The sequence below is a fragment of the Pollicipes pollicipes genome, unplaced genomic scaffold, assembly GCF_011947565.3.
Source record: "Pollicipes pollicipes isolate AB1234 unplaced genomic scaffold, Ppol_2.1 Scaffold_5724;HRSCAF=6776_pilon_pilon_pilon, whole genome shotgun sequence".
Classification (NCBI taxonomy): Eukaryota; Metazoa; Arthropoda; class Thecostraca; order Pollicipedomorpha; family Pollicipedidae; genus Pollicipes; species Pollicipes pollicipes.
Genome location: NW_023596746.1, coordinates 10,238,671 through 10,256,234, shown reverse-complemented (window position 1 = coordinate 10,256,234; position 17,564 = coordinate 10,238,671). Strand labels below are relative to the sequence as shown.

The following is a 17,564-nucleotide window of genomic DNA, read 5'->3' as shown; positions in this document are numbered from 1 at the left end:
GTCCATGACACGACACGCATCTGTGATACCGTTATTTTTAGCCGCGGGATTGTGAGCTGTACAACTCATGAATCTTTGCGCGTTGCATACCAGTGGCAGTGCGCTGAAATAACTGCGTTAACTCCACCCCCGAGCACAGTTTGTTTGGCCTCGACCACCAAAAACCCCGCGCTGATCTGGACCCACGGATTGTCATCTGTACGGACTCTCATGGGCAGCACGCGCGACCGTGTGCACCAAGTTCATGGCTAACCGTGCTTGACGTCAGTTGTCACTTGTTCAGTCCTCCGCGGCAACATAGGGGCCTCTTAACGAAAGGTAGCTTTTCTTTTTTAATACAGCTCCACGTATCGCTGTGCTACATAGCCTTGCAAAGACTGGCGATCAGTACTAAGCGTAGGATGCTAGCCGGCTTTCGCGTAGGCGCAGCGGCAACGGAAGTTCCTCGGGCGCGGCCCCGCCAGAGGCGCCTAGGCGAAGCAGCCGTCAGCGGGTCTGGCCTCGCCGCCTCCACCTTCCTGCCTTAGGCGAGGGAGCAGTGCCGTGTCATAACGCACAGGCGCTGTGACGCTGCCGGGCTCCTGCCGGCCAGCGCCGGAGCCATACCCTGGGGCGTCAGTGAAGGTGCCCTCGTGACACCGCGTGGTGCGTGATTGCGCCGGAGCCATACCCACGGGGCGTCATGAAGGTGCTCATCGGGGCAACCGGTTATGTGTGATTCCGGAGCCGTGGCCCGGCTCAGTGAAGGTGCCCTCGTGGGAGACCGTGTGGTGCGTGATGCGCCGGAGCCATACCCCGGGGCGTCAGTGAAGGTCCTCGGGGCCCGCGTGGTGTCGTGATGCGCCGGAGCCGTATCCGGGGCGTCAGTGAAGGTACCCTCGTGGGACACACCGCGTGGTGCGTGATGCGCCGGAGCCGTATCCCGGGGCTCAGTGAAGGTGCCCTCGTGGGCCCGCGTGGTGCGTGATGCGCCGGAGCCGTTCCCGGGGTCAGTGAAGGTAACCCTCGTGGGGCCACCGCGTGGGTGCGTGATGCGCCGGAGCCGTATCCCGGGGCGTCAGTGAAGGTGCCCTCGTGGGGCAGACCGTGTGGTGCGTGATGCGCCGGAGCCATACCCGGGGCGTCAGTGAATGTACCCGTGGGCCCGTGTGGTGGTGATGCGCGGAGCCATACCCCGGGCGTCAGTGAAGTGCCCCTCGTGGGGCACCGCGTGGTGCGTGATGCGCCGGAGCCGTATCCCGGGGCGTCAGTGAAGGTTGCCCTCGTGGGGCACCGCGTGGTGCGTGATGCGCCGGAGTCATACCCCGGGGCGTCATGAAGGTGCTCGCGTGGCAAACCGTGTGGTGCGTGCGTGCGCCGCGAGACGTACCCCAGGGCGTCAGTGAATGTTTCGCGTGGGACACCGCTGATGTGTGATGCAGTCGCCGTTAGACCACGCGTGGTCTGGAATCCCTGACCCGGCGCTGCTGACCACGGTGACGGACACCAACAAAGCGGTGAGATGTAGCTATGGTCACCAGTAATGTTTGTCTCAATAAAGCAGCACACTGCGTGCGCCGAGCGTGGATGTCTGCGTGCATTGTCAAATATGAAGAACAAAAAAGGCACAAAAATGGTCATCCCATTTTTTTGCTCAAAAGTCAGGTTGATGGAGGGAGGGAAGGAAGAGGAAGGACTCACAAAAAGCTAGATAGCTGATGTCATGATTGTCCATACCCTGCCTACCAAGAAGCGTATTTTCGTTTGCAATAGATATGCCTCACCTTAAGGCAAGCATCATAACTCGGTTATGCTCACAAATGTTGTAGCGGAATGTAAGGTGCATGCACCGACACAGCCAACTCCGTCTCGGTCTATCCGACGAGGATGTACTTGCCGTAACAAAACGAGACATGCGACGACTCAGCAGACCACGCAGGCGCAATCACCACAGCCGTGCACCCGCTCAGAACTCCTCCATCCCTCGGCCCGAGGCCGTAAACCGTCACGAGATCTGGCTTTATGCGAGCTGTTACGTTACGCGCAAGGACCGCCCGGCGTCCTGGGGCCAGCCAATCACACGGTGTTAGCCGGAGGTAACGCCGGCTGGCATGCTTGTCTGGCTATTAGTACGTCACAGTTCATATTCGCCGTCGTAAGTCAGATAACGGACCAGTATAGCGAGCGGCGACATGGGGACCTAAACAGCCATGCCTGCTGAGGTCGAGTAGTACGGACCGATTGTATGCCAGCTGAGGTCGAGTAGTACGGACCGATTGTATCGAGTTGTACGGACCGATTGTATGCCAGCTGAGGTCGAGTTGTGCGGACCGACTGTATGCCAGCTGAGGTCGAGCGGTGCGGACCGATTGTATGTCTTGCTGGCTCGCTTTCCTATGCGCAGCTGCTGTTCAGGGAACGCATGGAGTGGGACGGCCAAGGCAATCACAATATACACGGGGAATTCCAGATGATGGACGCGGAATGCCAATGATGACTTGTACTATTTACTTGAATTGACTTGTACTATTAATGCCAATAGGAGGTTTATCTCAAAAGGTGGCTTACATTAAGCATTGCAATGGTGTGCAATACTTAATATAAGTCACCTCCTCAATGTGCACACCTTATTGCGCCTGGTTACATCGAGCCTTCTCTACCGACACAATGTACAGACTAAAGAGCGCATTTATTTTGGTAGCAGCAGATGCTGCCTAATTTTTTCCCGGACCGCGTGCATGTTCGCGACTTATTTCTGAGCAAGTCTGCCATCGTCAGCGCGTGGCGTCCAACCTAGATGATTCGGGAGTTCACAAGCTTGAACACTAAACTCGCAGGCCAAGTCAGCCCATTCCCAACGCCCCCCTGCCCATCCCCCTGCTCGTGGAAGCCCCTTGCTTAGCACGTTCAGCGCAGATGCTTATCATTTCACCCTGAAGCCGCCAAGCCTGGGTGGCCAGACTGATTGCTCACTGCACCGGTCTGGAGTCATCGGACGGCCTGGCACGCCGCCCGGCGCGTGCTCGGCGGCCACGCGCCGCCGCCGCCGGTCGGCAGCTGCAGCGGAGTCGCGCTGTGCCGTTGTAATGGCGCGGAGAGCGGGCCGCGGCGGGTCGGGCCCGGCACCGGCGCAGAGACGAGGCGACTGTTTCACGTGGTGCACGGCTGGTGGGGGAGACCCGCAGCGTGCCGAAGTCTATCTGGTGATGGTTACCGACCGTGGTGAATTGGCTGCACCAACTGCTACCGACTGCACCGAATCTTGGTGGTGAGCTGCCGCCGACTACGCTGAACCTTGCTTGTGAGCTGCTAGCGACTACGCCGAACCTTGGTGTTGAGCTGCTGCTGACTACGCCGAACCTTGCTTGTGAGGTGCTACCGACTACGTCGAACGTTGCTTTTGAGCTGCTACCGACTACGCCGAATCTCGGTGTTGAGCTGCTGCCGACTACGCCGAACCTTGCTTGTGAGCTGCTACCAAGTGGCGTCAGTCAGCCCAGGGTGAGGTGGCGCACACCGAGCTCACCTACACGTGGTGGTCTCCAGGGGACTTGGCTTCCCGAAATGACACCGGTGCGTCAGTGATAGGAACGTTGCTGTAACGAAAGGGGAAGATGTGGACATGGTGCGCTTCTCCTGGGTGACAACCGTAATGCTACTAACGCTGTTCGGTCGGCTGATGGGCCTGCAAGGTTCGACAGAAGCACCCCCAGCTCAGTATACCAGGCGACTTGAGGCTCTCAGTGACCTTGGCGCAACGCCGCTGCATCAAAGATGGAACGGGCACCGAGCAGGAGGTAAGGGCACTGCTTCTTCGGGCTCAGGATGTTCGACACACAAAGACATCCGCCGCGATGAGGTCAACGGCCCTGGACATCGCCACACATTCAGCCCTCAGCTGCAAGCGAACCAAGCAAGCTTGGAGCCCGATGGTCCGAAGAGACCCATGTCTCTCCAGCATGACTTTAGCCCGGCGCCTGGCTGCTCTTCTCCCAGCTGCGGTCCGACCCGCCGTGGTTCCGGAGGAGGCAGCAAGACGTCAGAGGGGCTGGAGGCATCGCCAGGCTCCACAGCGCGGCACAGCGGCGGGTGCGACTGCACGGCCTACAATCTCATGGGCTTAGCCACGAGCAGCGTGGCGCTGGGGGCACTCGGCCTGGCGCTGGTGCAGCAGCTGCTGTCGAACACCACCACCGGCACGGGCCGCAGCCTGCACCCGCTGTCGGACCCCTGGCAGTCCGACCGCTGGCTTCCCGCGCGCCTACACGCCGCGCTGCGAGACGCGCTGCCCGTCCCCGACGCCGTGCTGCCGGCCACCTGCCGGATGGCGCGGCGTCTGGGCAGCGGACAACACCGGGAGCCCACTCGCCGTCCGGACGAACACCAGCGTCCGGCTGACGGGCCAGCGGCTGGCCGCCGGCGGCAGGCTGGCCGGCGTGCCCCGGAGCAGCGGCTTCAGGACCGGCCCCCGGCCAGCGGCCCGCGGCGCGGCCCTGCTCCAGCGGGCGGCTGGGGCGCCGCCGCCCGCGGCGGGCGGTGCGAATGTTACGGCGGCCTGGTCGGGTCGCTGACGGGCTTCACCGCTCTCGCCGGCGCACTCGCCTACGCCTTGACCATCGCCTCGAACGCCAACAGCGCCACCCCCGCGCCCACACCGCCGGCGACGCCTCGAGGTGAGCTCTGAGAGCGGGTCACAAGCTGGGGTGACGTCAGTGGTGTCCAGGCAGCTTTTGGAAGCTTTTGGTCGTCAGCTGACTGGTGACGCTCACGTAAATGGTATGGGTAGGTTTACGGAAGGATTGAAACGAGTCCTTATTTTCACGGATGAACAAATTGTTAGTTCGTGTGCACACAACGTTGCGGTCAGATAAATATGCGATCGTTGTCAGGTGTTATTGAGTCTTGAGAAAGGCTGGATGGTGTTTGGGTTTTAGCCAAACTTAGGCCACAGCCCAAAGTTCCTCCTTGGAGTTGCTGAGATCACAATCAAGGATTTCTGACTTCGTGTCCAGCAGTTAACCAACTAATACAAGCGGGAAGGACAGAAAGACAGAATTCGAGTCGTCCTGCATACAGGACTGGAAAGCTAAACACCATCATGTTCTTCTCAGGAGTGACTGAAGGCCTGGCGACGACCGGATAGTCACCGGCTGGCCGAATCGTTGCGTAACAACGACACACCAATGGAGGACGATAGTTCGAGCAATTCTTTCATCCATGGATGGAATGGATGCAATTAAGCTTGCTGTTACTGGGAAATGGGTAGCAATGCCATTACACAAGCCTGACTAATGCTGCGAGAAGTGATAATACGACTATTGCTTTTAAAAGTAGCAGTAACACAAAAGGCAAAGTTGTGTGAATCCGACACCATCAGCATGAGGTAGCCATCAGTTACCGCCGTTCTGCTCATCTGGTGAGCTTCCGCGGGGCCCTCATCTTTATTCACTGTGACTTGCTGTGCTGTGTTAACCGTCCGCTCCACAGACGGGCTCCGTCCTGCGGAGCTGCCCCCCGGCGCCGGCCTGCTCGCCTCCGTGCAGACGGGCGACAGTCGCTGTGGCGCCCAGCTGCTCTGTCGTGTCTTCCGGATCCTCGACCGCCTGAACCTCGGACCGTACGCCAGGCTTATCAGGTAAAGCAGCATGGTGCCAGGTGGCAACACTGTTGCAACCTTTATCTGTCTTCACAGCAATAATTCTCGGCGGGTTTAACTGAGTTTCTCTTCGGGCTCACCCGTGAGCATTACCATGGGTCAGCTTGAAGGAATATCATGAACCAAAGCCCATGTCCTGAATCGAAACCATCGATGATAGAGTTTTTTCAGACAGGACACATCTTGACTACAGGACTTGGATTACAGGATGCCGTCACAGGCTATGAATCACAGAATGTACTCACACAAGACATCAAGCATTTTACAGGCGGGATAACTGTAAGAGACCATTACCAAGCCGTGTCGTGCATGCAGCCGGCTGACACGCGCGTGCCTGCCGCAGCCTGCCGGCGTCATGGCTGCTGGCCTTCACCGTCGGAGCGGGGCCGGCTGGCGAGCAGCCCGTCGGCCAATTCGAACACTTCTGTGAGGCGCTCGAGGCAGCTGCGGCGAGCGCTCGCAGTGGCCGCTGTCCGGCCAGCCTCTGCGGCCGCCGGGTCTGACCCTGCTGCAGGCGAACTGAAGCCGCCGGGTCTGACCTGCTGCAAGCGAACTGAAGCCGCCGGGTCTGATCCGGCGCAGGCGAACTGGGACCGCCTGGTCTGACCCGCTGCTGGCGAACTGGGACTGCCAGGTCTGGCCCGACCGCAGGCGAACTTGAGCCGCCAGGTCTGACCCGCTGCAGGCGAACTGGAGCCGCCGGGTCTGACCTGCTGCAAGCGAACTGAAGCCGCCGGGTCTGATCCGGCGCAGGCGAACTGGGACCGCCTGGTCTGACCCGCTGCTGGCGAACTGGGACTGCCAGGTCTGGCCCGACCGCAGGCGAACTGGAGCCGCCAGGTCTGACCCGCTGCAGGCGAACTGGAATCGCCGGGTCTGATCCGGTGCAGGCGAACTGGGACCGCCGGGTCTGACCCGCTGCAGGCGAACTGGGACTGCCAGGTCTGGCTCGACCGCAGGCGAACTTGAGCCGCCAGGTCTGACCCTGCTGCAGGCGAACTTGAGCCGCCAGGTCTGTCCCACCCTGCTGCAGTCGAACTGGAGCCGCCGGATCCGACCCGCTGCAGGCGAACTGGAACCGCCAGGTCTGACCCTGCTGCAGGCGAACTGGAGCCGCCAGCGCAGGGCCAACAGTGCCGAGACCAAGGCACAAATACCAGACGACAGACCACTCATCTCCAGCGTGTCGTGTCTGAGCACCATATGCAGCGAAGAGTAAGAGGCCAGCAGGCGAACCCGAGGTCAAAAGGGGGAGGGGACAGCGGAACACATGCCCTAGGACTTGTTTACCTCCACCATACGGGGAATGTGCAGAGGCTAAGATCTCGAGAACTAGAAACAGGAGCCACGATGGAAACTGCATTGGAAAGCGCTCGCCGATATGCATTAGATACGCGTGACTGAGCAAAAGTCAATGCTGCTGAGCAATATGAATGTGACTTCTGAAGTTCAAGTCATAATATGGCCAAATTAACACATTATGTCTGAAGCCTTTCTGTGACCTTGGGGACTAAGCATGATACAACAAGGAGGAAAACAGCGCTGAATGGTTATTGGGTAAAATTTATGCGATGAAAACTAGCGGGCATCGGTAGGCACAACTTTTCAAGGTTGAAATCTGGTCACAAGGATCGCAGTTTTATCCAGGTTGACCTTGAACGGCCAGGCCTTGCAAAGCAGCCAGAGGTGACAGGAATATACCGCTGAGTGATGGAGGCAGTAAACCAGCTTAGAAAACGTCTTTGGAGTAAATGTTTTGTTAGAAATAGGCGTTGTGTATTACTTTGGTGAGAAATGTCAGTGATATGGCCTCCAGATAGAGATCGCCAACCGTCGAAGACAGAAGCTTCAAATATCTGCGTGTAAAAATAGCAGGCACTGAGCTCAAACCGCTCAGAAGCTATTCCGGAAACAAGCCGAGGAGCCCCCGAGGCCCCACTCGCAGGTCGGAGGTCAGAGCGCGGCACTGAACGCTTGCCTCTCTGCGGCATCAGTGTTGGCAGTCAACACTGGAGCTCGCTCGGTTGCACTGCGCTGGCGTAACGCAATATGCCGTAAACTGGCGGCCATGTTTGAGACTGGCTCGAAACGGAGGTTCGTCGGGTGGCTGCGTATGTTCCATGTGTGTGGTCTTGATATGTGCTTACAGGACAATACATGACAACGTCATGGGTGAGTGGAGATCGTCGCAGTGATATTTTCAATGATAATGTGATGTCCAGACAGACAGTGACGACAACCGACACGCATCATATCGCGAGGAACTATACTGTAACATGAAGTAAATCTAAAAGCAAGATAATAGCCGTTTTCACGAGGCATTGAAGTGCGAACCTCTTCAATGCTTTTAGAATTTAACTGCGTACATTTCCTAACGACACAAGTTCTCTGAACAATTTTCGGCTCGGGACGCCAAGCAGGAAGTCACAGCCATGTTTGCAAAGACGTTTGATTACAGTTTGCTGGTTGGGAGTAAGGTCATGCTTGAATGGATGTTATGTCAGATTTCTTCGCACCGACATGTTCTTAAAGTTTTCAAAAAGATTCACTGGCACATATAACGCAGACCCTACGCAAATTCATATCCTGGCTGCGTCGGTCTCGATAGGCATGCAATGCTTTTGGAGCTTGAATACAAAAACATGATCCACGACGAACGCCCCTTGAAATAATTGATCCTCAAAGCCTGCCTTGCTCCACATGATTCCCATGCAATCAACAATGGCGCTGGCGGTATGCAACGCCCTCAACTGATCAACACAAAGCCTGCCTTGCTCCACACGATACCCATGCAATTAACAATGGCGCTGGCAGTATGCAACGCCCTCAACTGATCAACACAAACCTCCCATCCAGCAATTTATTGTGCCACCGTCTGGGAAGATTGTCAAAGCGACGCAGCCTGGCCTGGACCGCGCCAGGGCCAGGGTGTCCCTGCTTGAAGCGTATTAAGCTGCGGTTTGCTCAGGTGTAGCCCACTTTGTGCCCAGCTGGACCTGTACTGCACCTTTTACCGCAAATGCCGCTGCAGAACGCCGGTGGGATCTGGCTGGGTTCTCGTTTTCTTTTTTTGTGGCCCGATGCAAGGGCTTTTTTTTCCCTCGACGAACCTTAAGTTTCTCGTATTCCAATATTGGCACAGTAATTTGCAGCGACCGCGCCACATTTGCGTTTGCGCCGGTGGCTGTGAGTCCTGTGGCTGTCGTCATATCAGGCCACTTTGTTGTTAAACTGGGAAGCCATGTCCAAGAATCATAAACGTTGGAAACATTCAGACAAGCTGCATGTCCGAACACCCATGTGGTGCGTTGCTGACGTAAAACCAGCGGAAGGTATACAAAGTTGAATAAGTCCGGGCGTAGCCACCAGACCTCGACCAGGTATAAACCGGGCCTAGAGGTCACTGCGCCCTAGGGCGTTTGGTGCCCTTTTTGTTTTTTCTCTCGATATTTTGTAATTCATTTGCGTAGTTCATGACGCATCCACGAGATGTCGGCAGTGTCCGCACTTACGCGGATAGTCCTCTTCAGCCATTTGGTGCTGGGCGTGGACGGAAAGGCTGGGTCCACGCAGGGGTGTCAATCTTTGTAAATGATTGGGGGGGGGGGACAGGCCGGGGGCTCAGCGACCTCCCCCGTTGTTTCAGCGTGCTTAACCCACTTTATTTTGACGAAGACAATTAATATTTTGAATTTTAGGTCATCTTGACATAATATTTGATTTAAGCAGCATAGACAGGCAGAGGCGGACCTGGGGGAGGGGAAGGCACTGGATAAACGTGCCCCTACTGATCGGAAAGTATAGGTACCCCTCTTGAGGACGCCTAAGAGCGCCGAAGTTACTCGTCCATGGCAGCCATGGGCATCAACACATATTTTCGGTTGTGGTGGACCGGGACGGGGTTAGTTTGATGGACTTAGGTCCTGTCTGTGCTTTAAAGAGTTTCAGTTTTAACTCTCGTTTGAAGCTTTCTCGTTTTGAGCTCTCAGTTTGACCCTTTGCGCGCCTTATGGCCCAAGGCGTATACATTTTACTGCATCGTTCATCCTCTCAGCACTTACAATTTCTATTTGGTGGTGAAAGCAGACACGACTTTTTATTACGCGTAATAAAAAGCCGCGTCTGCTCATCCCTGTTCTCGCGAGAAGAGGGATGTTATTATGTTGACAGGCGCGATGGTTTATAACTAAAACATGCATGTTTTGTGTTTATGGCGCAGTAAACATCCGGCTACATCAACGGATCCACTTACGAGGCTTAGTGACCAAACCATCCATACAAATCACAAAATTTACTCAAATTTTCTCGCTTACTCTTGGATATATGGCCCAGCGCCCCTATGTAAAACAGTGCCGTGTTAATTCGAGTTACGACTTGTGCGCTACTCGCGGGCGGCGTGAGAAACATTTGGTGTGAATTCCGGCGGCGTACAACATTTCTTAATTCAACCATGTCATGGCATCCACAGTTACAACCATCAACAAAATGATAACCTTTTATGCTCAGCAATGCTTGATTATGCTTAAAAGGAACCCATATCAAACAACTTACATTGACTATACTCGTATGAGATGAAGGCTAAGAGCAATATGCTTCAAATAAATCCATACAATGCGTTGTAAAAATAGCGGTGAAGATGAATTTGTTATAACTAGCGAAGAAAATGCACTCACGTATGCATTAACAGTGCCACCGCATGCGTGCTTCTTGTTATATTATTGCTACGCACCTCGCGTGCGCGTAAATTTCGGTTGGATTGATGTATGTTGTGCTATGTAAGTCAGTTTAATTTCACGGAGGCTAATTCTTCCTCGACCTTACAAAGTGATGATTGGCCAGCCTACAATATAAGTCTGACCTGAATGCGCAAGACAACTCATTGCTAAATGGGGTCATCCTTTGTCGCACACGACAAACTACTTCTCCCCTGCAGTCTGAAGGTTTGATTTAGTCCAAGCCCGTTGAAATCCCCGCAGCCACAAAAGAGCGCGGCTAAGAAATTTGTGGCGCATTTGCCACATGATTCCAGATGACGCTCAAACTGTCCTCTAACGTTACAATTGTGCAGATAAATGTCACGCGTCCATCCGAGTTTGACTATGCTTGACTGCTTTCTAGATCACAAGAAATATCTCTTGACGAAAATAGGCAGTAAATGGGCAGTTAACAGGCATCGCCTTTCTTCCAATCAGCAGGCGCGGCGCGCAAATGCTCGCAAAAACTATATTGCCGCGCAAACACACCCATCAACGTGTCGGAAGCCGGATTTCGGTAGGGCGCTGAAGTTATGACCACATTTGTGGTGTGGAAAAACGCGTGGTGGTGGGTCCTCGTATATGACTCGTCAAATAAGGTCACTTGGCTCTTGGTTTGATAGTGTCAGCATGGTCGCAGGGCGGCCCATAGTCGTGTAGTCGCATGCCACGGTAAAGGTCTTTTCGTGCTGTCTGGATGAGAGACTGAGACAAAAGGGATCAGCTGAATGTGCATTCCAGTAATGGGATGGTCGGTTCGGAGTGCTAGCAATAATTTGTGTTCAGCACAGAATGAATTTAAAGATTCGCCCCGGCAAACTTTCGTCTTCCGTAGTGTTCCTCATTTTGTAGCTGAACTGACCCTATCATCTGAACTAACGGCGCCACGCCAAAAAATACCTGACTTCGTTTTCTCATGAAACCCTGTATCAAAGAAATTCGGGTTTCAAATTAGAGTAAAACAATGTTAGGTTCGTGGCCCACCACGGGGACTAAGTCGTTCGGCATAAAGGAGTCCATGAGACGGGTGGATCAGCGGCACCGATGTCATGTTTGGGTTGCATCAACAAAAGGCCCGGGCCATCTCGACCAGAGCGATGCACCGCAGCCCTGCGTGGTGCACAAATATTGGCCGGGGCCACGTGACCTGCATCTGGGTCGGGCCGCCGGCGCGTGGGGAGCGGGATCAGAATACCGGAGTGTGTGAGTGGGTGAGTGCGGGCACGCAAGACGTGTGTCCAGCGGCCTGGGGCTGTGGAGGTTACCAATACGCCGCGAGACGTACACCGTAGCCCATCATAACCACGCTCGCGACTCTTTTGGAAGACCACTTACCAATCATCAGGACGGAACGCGCATTAATAGGCGATCCTGTATCCATTCACATTTAACTCACTTGGCCTGCAACTCTGCACTATGTATATTCAGTTATGTACGATGTGAAATTGATTGGCCTGGAGAGTGTAGGGCGAAGATGTGGTACATAAGTCTCTGAGAGAGGTAAACCTATATACTGGGAACATCACATCTTCCAGGGGCTTAAAGTAAAAAGATCAAAATATATGTAGTGTGTTAGAGAAGTGTCGTAGGCGGAGGCTATCCCACAAACAATGCCCCTGTGAAGAATGTCATTTTTGCTGCAGAAAGCGGTAAATATCAAGAAAGAACTGTTTGTACATGCTGGTGCAGGTCCGAATAGAACTAAAACGTCTCGTTGCAAAATGTTCAATGATGCTTGGCTTTTTCAATGTTTCCAAAAGCATTCATGGCCCCTGGATCTTCGCATGGACCCGTCCACCCTGAATCCGGCCACTGAGCGCCAAGACCGGGCCAGATCCGATAACACATTTTCGAGGACCCCAAGCGGAACCGCCTGGCCGCCCAAGGTGATGGGCTGACGAATCTCGCCCCTCCTTTTGGTGAAACCCTGGTTGCATGCCTGCATCTGTATCACGAACGTTGGTGAAGGGGGCTGGGTGATTGCCACGTTTTTCACCCCATTCGTGCTATTATGAAGTTTAATCCGCGCCCACGACCGTTGAAGTGTTTAGTGTTGTCGCCCATGAATTGAAAGGCACGAAAGGCGCATGGCATACACGTTTATTGCAGTCAGCATGATGCATATATGATGTCTATCCTTCAAACAAACGGCGAACTCAAAGTACGGTCACAGACCTTTGGGAGAGTCGCCCGCACAAAAACGGATGTCATAGGAACAGAGGCTGTACCGTGATCTAATGTCGAGTAGAAGCTCCAGTTTTCTTTGATAACTCCGTAACGCATACAAAACAAAACTAAAGAATAAAAAATGGTAACATCCTTCAGTTTACGACGGGGGTCATACAGTGACCAATCTTAGTCGCGCAAGCGAAGATACGTTGCAGATACAGTCACTTATAAGTACCCAAATGAAAGCAAAGACGCGAATGTCAAAACACGTTGTTCATCTGCGACTCAGTCACAAAGCTAAAAATTCCAACTTCATAATATCGCACCACATGGGCATAACAGCTAAATTCGGGGATAAGCACCCCGAACGTTCCGGCCCGACACCATCCAGTAACAGTTACCACGCCACCTGGACCTCTCTCCGGTGCATCCACCTGGCGTTCATACAGATACACCATGAGGAGAGGCTCCGCGGACAGGCTCTGCGCCCCGGCCGGCAGTACGAGCCGGCCGGGGCTGTTCCGAGTCGAGCTCGGGGGCGTGCTGGTCCCGTCCCTGCCCCGCCTGGCTACGCCTCACAGACTGCTACGCACGCAGCCACGGAGACCGACCGCTCAGCCTGACGCGAGCACTGCAGCGGGCCGGCCCTGGTCCCCGGGGCGCCGGAGACCGACCGCTCAGCCTGGCGCGAGCACTGCAGCGGGCCGGCCCTGGTCCCCGGGGCGCCGGAGACCGACAGCTCAGCCTGGCGCGAGCACTGCAGCGGGCCGGCCCTGGTCCCCGAGGCGCCAGAGACCGACCGCTCAGCCTGGCGCGAGCACTGCAGCGGGCCGGCCCTGGTCCCCGAGGCGCCAGAGACCGACCGCTCAGCCTGGCGCGAGCACTGCAGCGGGCCGGCCCCGGTCCCCGAGGCGCCAGAGACCGACCGCTCAGCCTGGCGCGAGCACTGCAGCAGGCCAGTCCGGGCCCGCTGGTCTCCGGGGTGCCGGAGACCGCCGCTCGCCCGCCGGCCTGTGTTGGCTGCGCCTTGACCAGCCGCCGCAGGTCGGGACATATACTGGCGCCATCTGTGCGCCACGATACGCTCTCGGCGGGGCAGGCGCGCCCGGCAACGGCACCACACTAGACTGCAGAGATGACGCTAGAAGATGTCCAGCTGGGACGAGTGCCGCTCGTCCCAGTACGAGTCGGTGAACAGCCAGTCGTCCACCTTCACGTGGGGGTTGCTGCAGCGCTTGAAGTATCTGAAAGCCGTGACAGCAGACGATGATGCAGCGCGGCCATGAGGCAGCCTAGCGATAGTGGCAACGATGTTGCCGTTGCCGGGTGGCTTCAAAGTGAGAAGTAACCGAGCTGCAATTCCGGTGAAGTGCGCCGAGCATTAGCAACATACATGGCAAAAGCAGTCCACACATAGGCCAGATGTGCCACACAATATCGATATTTCCGATCAGAATACAACGATAGTGCATGCCGACTAATGACCGACGCTCGACTCAACCCCAGTACCAAACGGCGCCCAGCAGCATTGCCTCCTCCCCTCCACCCGTCGTCGTCGCCGTCTCACCGCGCTTGCCAGACGTCCTTGCGTTTGCCGCGCGCTTTCCTGGCGTCGCGCTGCTTCTCCTCCAGCCGGTTCTTCTCGGCGGCGGCCAGGTCGATGTTGCCCTCCTCCAGCGCCCGGATGTCGGGTCGCAGCCTGGCGTCACACCAGGAGCGACGCTGTACTGACCGATCCCGGCCCGGCGGCACACACGGCGGCACACACCACAGGACGCCGCGGCTCTTTAGACTGGGACTCGGTCTACATCGGTCAGTCACTTGACCAGATATCGTGATATCGTGATAGTCATGACACGCACGAAAAACAATCAGCTCGATCGATGTATCGGTAACAGCTAGTTAGTCGGCATCGTTCAGCCACTTGACCAGACATTGTGATCTGGTGATGGTCATGACATGCACGAAAAACAACGAGCTCGATCAACGTAGCGATAACAGCTAGTTAGTGCGCGGAGCCCGTGCCATTTTCCCGCGTTGTGCGCACTGGTTGCGGTAGTGCCGACAGCTGCAGGCCCGTGAACGGGGGGGGGGGGGGGGGGTCGGAACGTGACCCCAGGCCGACCCACCGGCAGTCAGTGCGGCAGAGCTGCAGCTCCGGCTCCGGCTGGTTGAGCGCCATGGCGAAGCTGGTGAAGTTGTAGTATCTGCGCGAGTGAGCCGGCCGCGGGTCGGCCTCCCACAGCGTCACGCTGTTGGGGATGTCGATCGAGTACAGCGAGCTGCAGCGGGGAACCTCGCCGTCGGCGCCCAGCTCGGCCGGGCCGTCCCCGTCGCCCTCCGGACCCGGCTGTCGACGAACAGGCGCAGCGTTGCAGCAGGCGTCACAGCCCGCCGCTGGTGCTCAGACGGCACGGCCGAGGGTCACACCACGGTAGGGGTCCACACAGCGGGCGTCACAGCCCGCCGCTGGTGCTCAGACGGCACGGCTGAGAGTCACACCACAACAGGCGTCTACACAGCAGGCGCCACAGCCCGCCAGTGGTGCTCAGACGGCACGGCCGAGGGTCACAGCACAATAGGGGTCCACACAGCAGGCGCACCGGCCCCTGCATACTATCCAACCCCCGCTCTTGTAATAGGCACTAGGACAGGGAAGAAGTGAACGATGACAACCTTTATTCGCTGAGTTCCACACACCTTTCGGCATTGTAAGCAAACAGATCGAGTGAATGAACATGTTATAACGGATGAAGGCAAACCCAACCTTGCCTTGAGGGGATTTTAACAATTTCACAACATAGTTTGCAGAAAACTTCGTTGGTCACGCTTTGTTACAGCACATGGTGTTCGTGCCGTGTATAAGTTTCTATTTCATTCCAGCTGTTCCTACCTGACCGCAGAAACAAGGTCGTGACGAAAGGTAACAGGTAATAAAAACATCATGGGTTGCCAGCTATTAGCAGTTGTTTTTCAGTGTACATCCTAGTTTGGATAAATCAGAAGTCGCCACCACATCAGACACAAGGTAAAATCTTCGCCCACACTTCAAAGAGTTTCTGACTTTCTGGTTCCCAGGTGAGTGATACAATTGCTAGGTCGATAGCAAAACGCCACCTAGTGACAACCAATGGGATAACGCAAATCATGTTCGTGTTCAGGTTAACAACGTATAACTCCTCAGAAGGCTGCTAGTGTATCTGTTCCATGCCCAAAGTACCGCGAGCAAACGACAAAAAACAAACATACAACTGATTCATCGAGCGGAAAAGCACCCTGCTCCCTCTGCCCCTCTCCTTAGAAGCACTCCTCCCCCCCCCCCCCCTAGGCAATGTGTGCGTGCGGCGTGAATAATCCATGCACGGAGAGCGCCTAACGACGCGTTCAGGGCTCCTTCCCGTTCAACTTGCCGCCAAAATCGATACAATTTGCGTGATCTGCAGAACAGCGTAGTGATCGCTCGGGGCAGTTTGCAGCCCAAACAGAAGTCACCGATGAAACTCTGGCTTTTTAAAGGTAAAAAACATGACGACGGGGCACTGCACCGAGCTTTAACTGTCGCGCAAACGAGAAGGCATCGCAAGTAAAGGCTTTGTCCCGCAGCCAGCTTTCCTAGCTTCGTGGACTGCAGGTCAAAAGGAAATGATCAGTTACAATGCTGTATTTTCCACACGCAGGGCATTTACGACAGACACCACAAACCCTTGCTATTGCATTGATAAGACGGCCGTCATCAATTATGGAGCATTCAGGTGAGAGCGGCAGTAGTGCGTCATGAGTGACAAATGGGTCGACCTGAAGCAGGTGGCGGTGCTCATAGAATGCTAACGCCCCTCGGTTGCACAGAAAACGTCAGGAGTAGCTGTAGGGCCGGACGGCCCGATGCACTTACGGCGGGCTAGCGGTGCAGGTGGCGGTGCTCATAGAATGCTAACACCCCTCAGTTGCACAGAAAACCTCAGGGGTAGCCGTAAGGCTGGACGGCCTGATGCCCCTGCGGCGGGCTAGCGACACCGCATCGGTGGGCGACGCACCCTCCTGTCCTGGGGACTCGCCGACCCGGCACCCGACCCTGGTTGGCTGCTTCGGCGCGTCATCCCTCTCCCTCTGACCCTGGTCAGCCGGACACTCCATCCTTACCTCCCTCTCCGGCGGGGCCTTGAACGTGGTGGCGGTGATGCTGTTGAGCTTGGAAAGTACGCCGCGGTGGCCGACCGGCGCCGGTCTGACCTCGCCGTTCTGACCCGACCTGTGGACAACAGCAGGTCAGGTCAGGCGACATCGGGTCACAGCCGCTCTTTGACGGCGTCACTCATCACTGGCTCCATAAAATCGGCACATAAAACTTGGATAATTGATCGTTTGGGCTGTGAGGCATCGCAACTGCTTAGTCACACAGCGCCCATACAAACTTATGACTCATCAGCAAAGTGGGCATTTGGCGGATTTTCGCCGCCAGACCTTCAGCAACGCAGTCCACGGCCACAGGATAACCTAGTTATCTCAAGCGTTCTGTCGTTCCACGTCTCGGATGGAAAATAATGTTGGAAAGGGAAGGCGAGGCAGAGCAGCTTGGAGGGCTTCACTTGCTTCATCTGGCCAGAGTTGAGCTTCTCGTATTCTTCGTAGGACTGCATGTCCGTGCTGCGCAGGAAGTCTGTCCACTTGCCGTACAAGAAGCGGCGGCGGACCTTGCTGCAACAGAGCAACTCATCTCAACGGCCATCGAATCACAGCTGACGCACCACACCGAGCTTCCGTCATCGCAAACGAGGCACGGAAGCAACAGCTGTGCGCGGGACCGTCCACGTCAGACCCAGCGTCGGTGTTGTAAAATGAAGAACCGTCGCCGATCGTGTTTTCACATGATTGGCCATAAATCGGTTTGTTAAGTCGAAGTTGCTAAAGAACATGCTGCCACGGTAGGTAAACTACAAATATTATTCCTAGCTGTAGAACTGTTTTGCTAGCTTTCAAATTTTGGATTCAAGTAGTGGGAAACAGTA

The 17,564-nt window shown here is 55.7% G+C and overlaps 1 protein-coding gene across 2 annotated transcripts in view; it reads right to left on the bottom strand.

Annotated features, from left to right (window-relative positions):
• Positions 1-12,477: 12,477 nt before the first annotated feature.
• The window catches only part of LOC119102240 (oxysterol-binding protein-related protein 2), a 40,022-nt gene continuing 34,935 nt past the window's right edge, over positions 12,478-17,564 (bottom strand). For both annotated transcript variants that reach the window (XM_037225605.1, XM_037225606.1), the window contains 5 exons: positions 17,149-17,253; positions 16,699-16,807; positions 14,688-14,908; positions 14,126-14,257; positions 12,478-13,802 (listed from right to left, as the gene is read on the bottom strand). In XM_037225605.1, the coding sequence (XP_037081500.1) occupies positions 13,700-13,802; positions 14,126-14,257; positions 14,688-14,908; positions 16,699-16,807; positions 17,149-17,253 (670 nt within the window). In that variant the 3' untranslated portion in view covers positions 12,478-13,699. The remainder of the gene's footprint in view (positions 13,803-14,125; positions 14,258-14,687; positions 14,909-16,698; positions 16,808-17,148; positions 17,254-17,564) is intronic.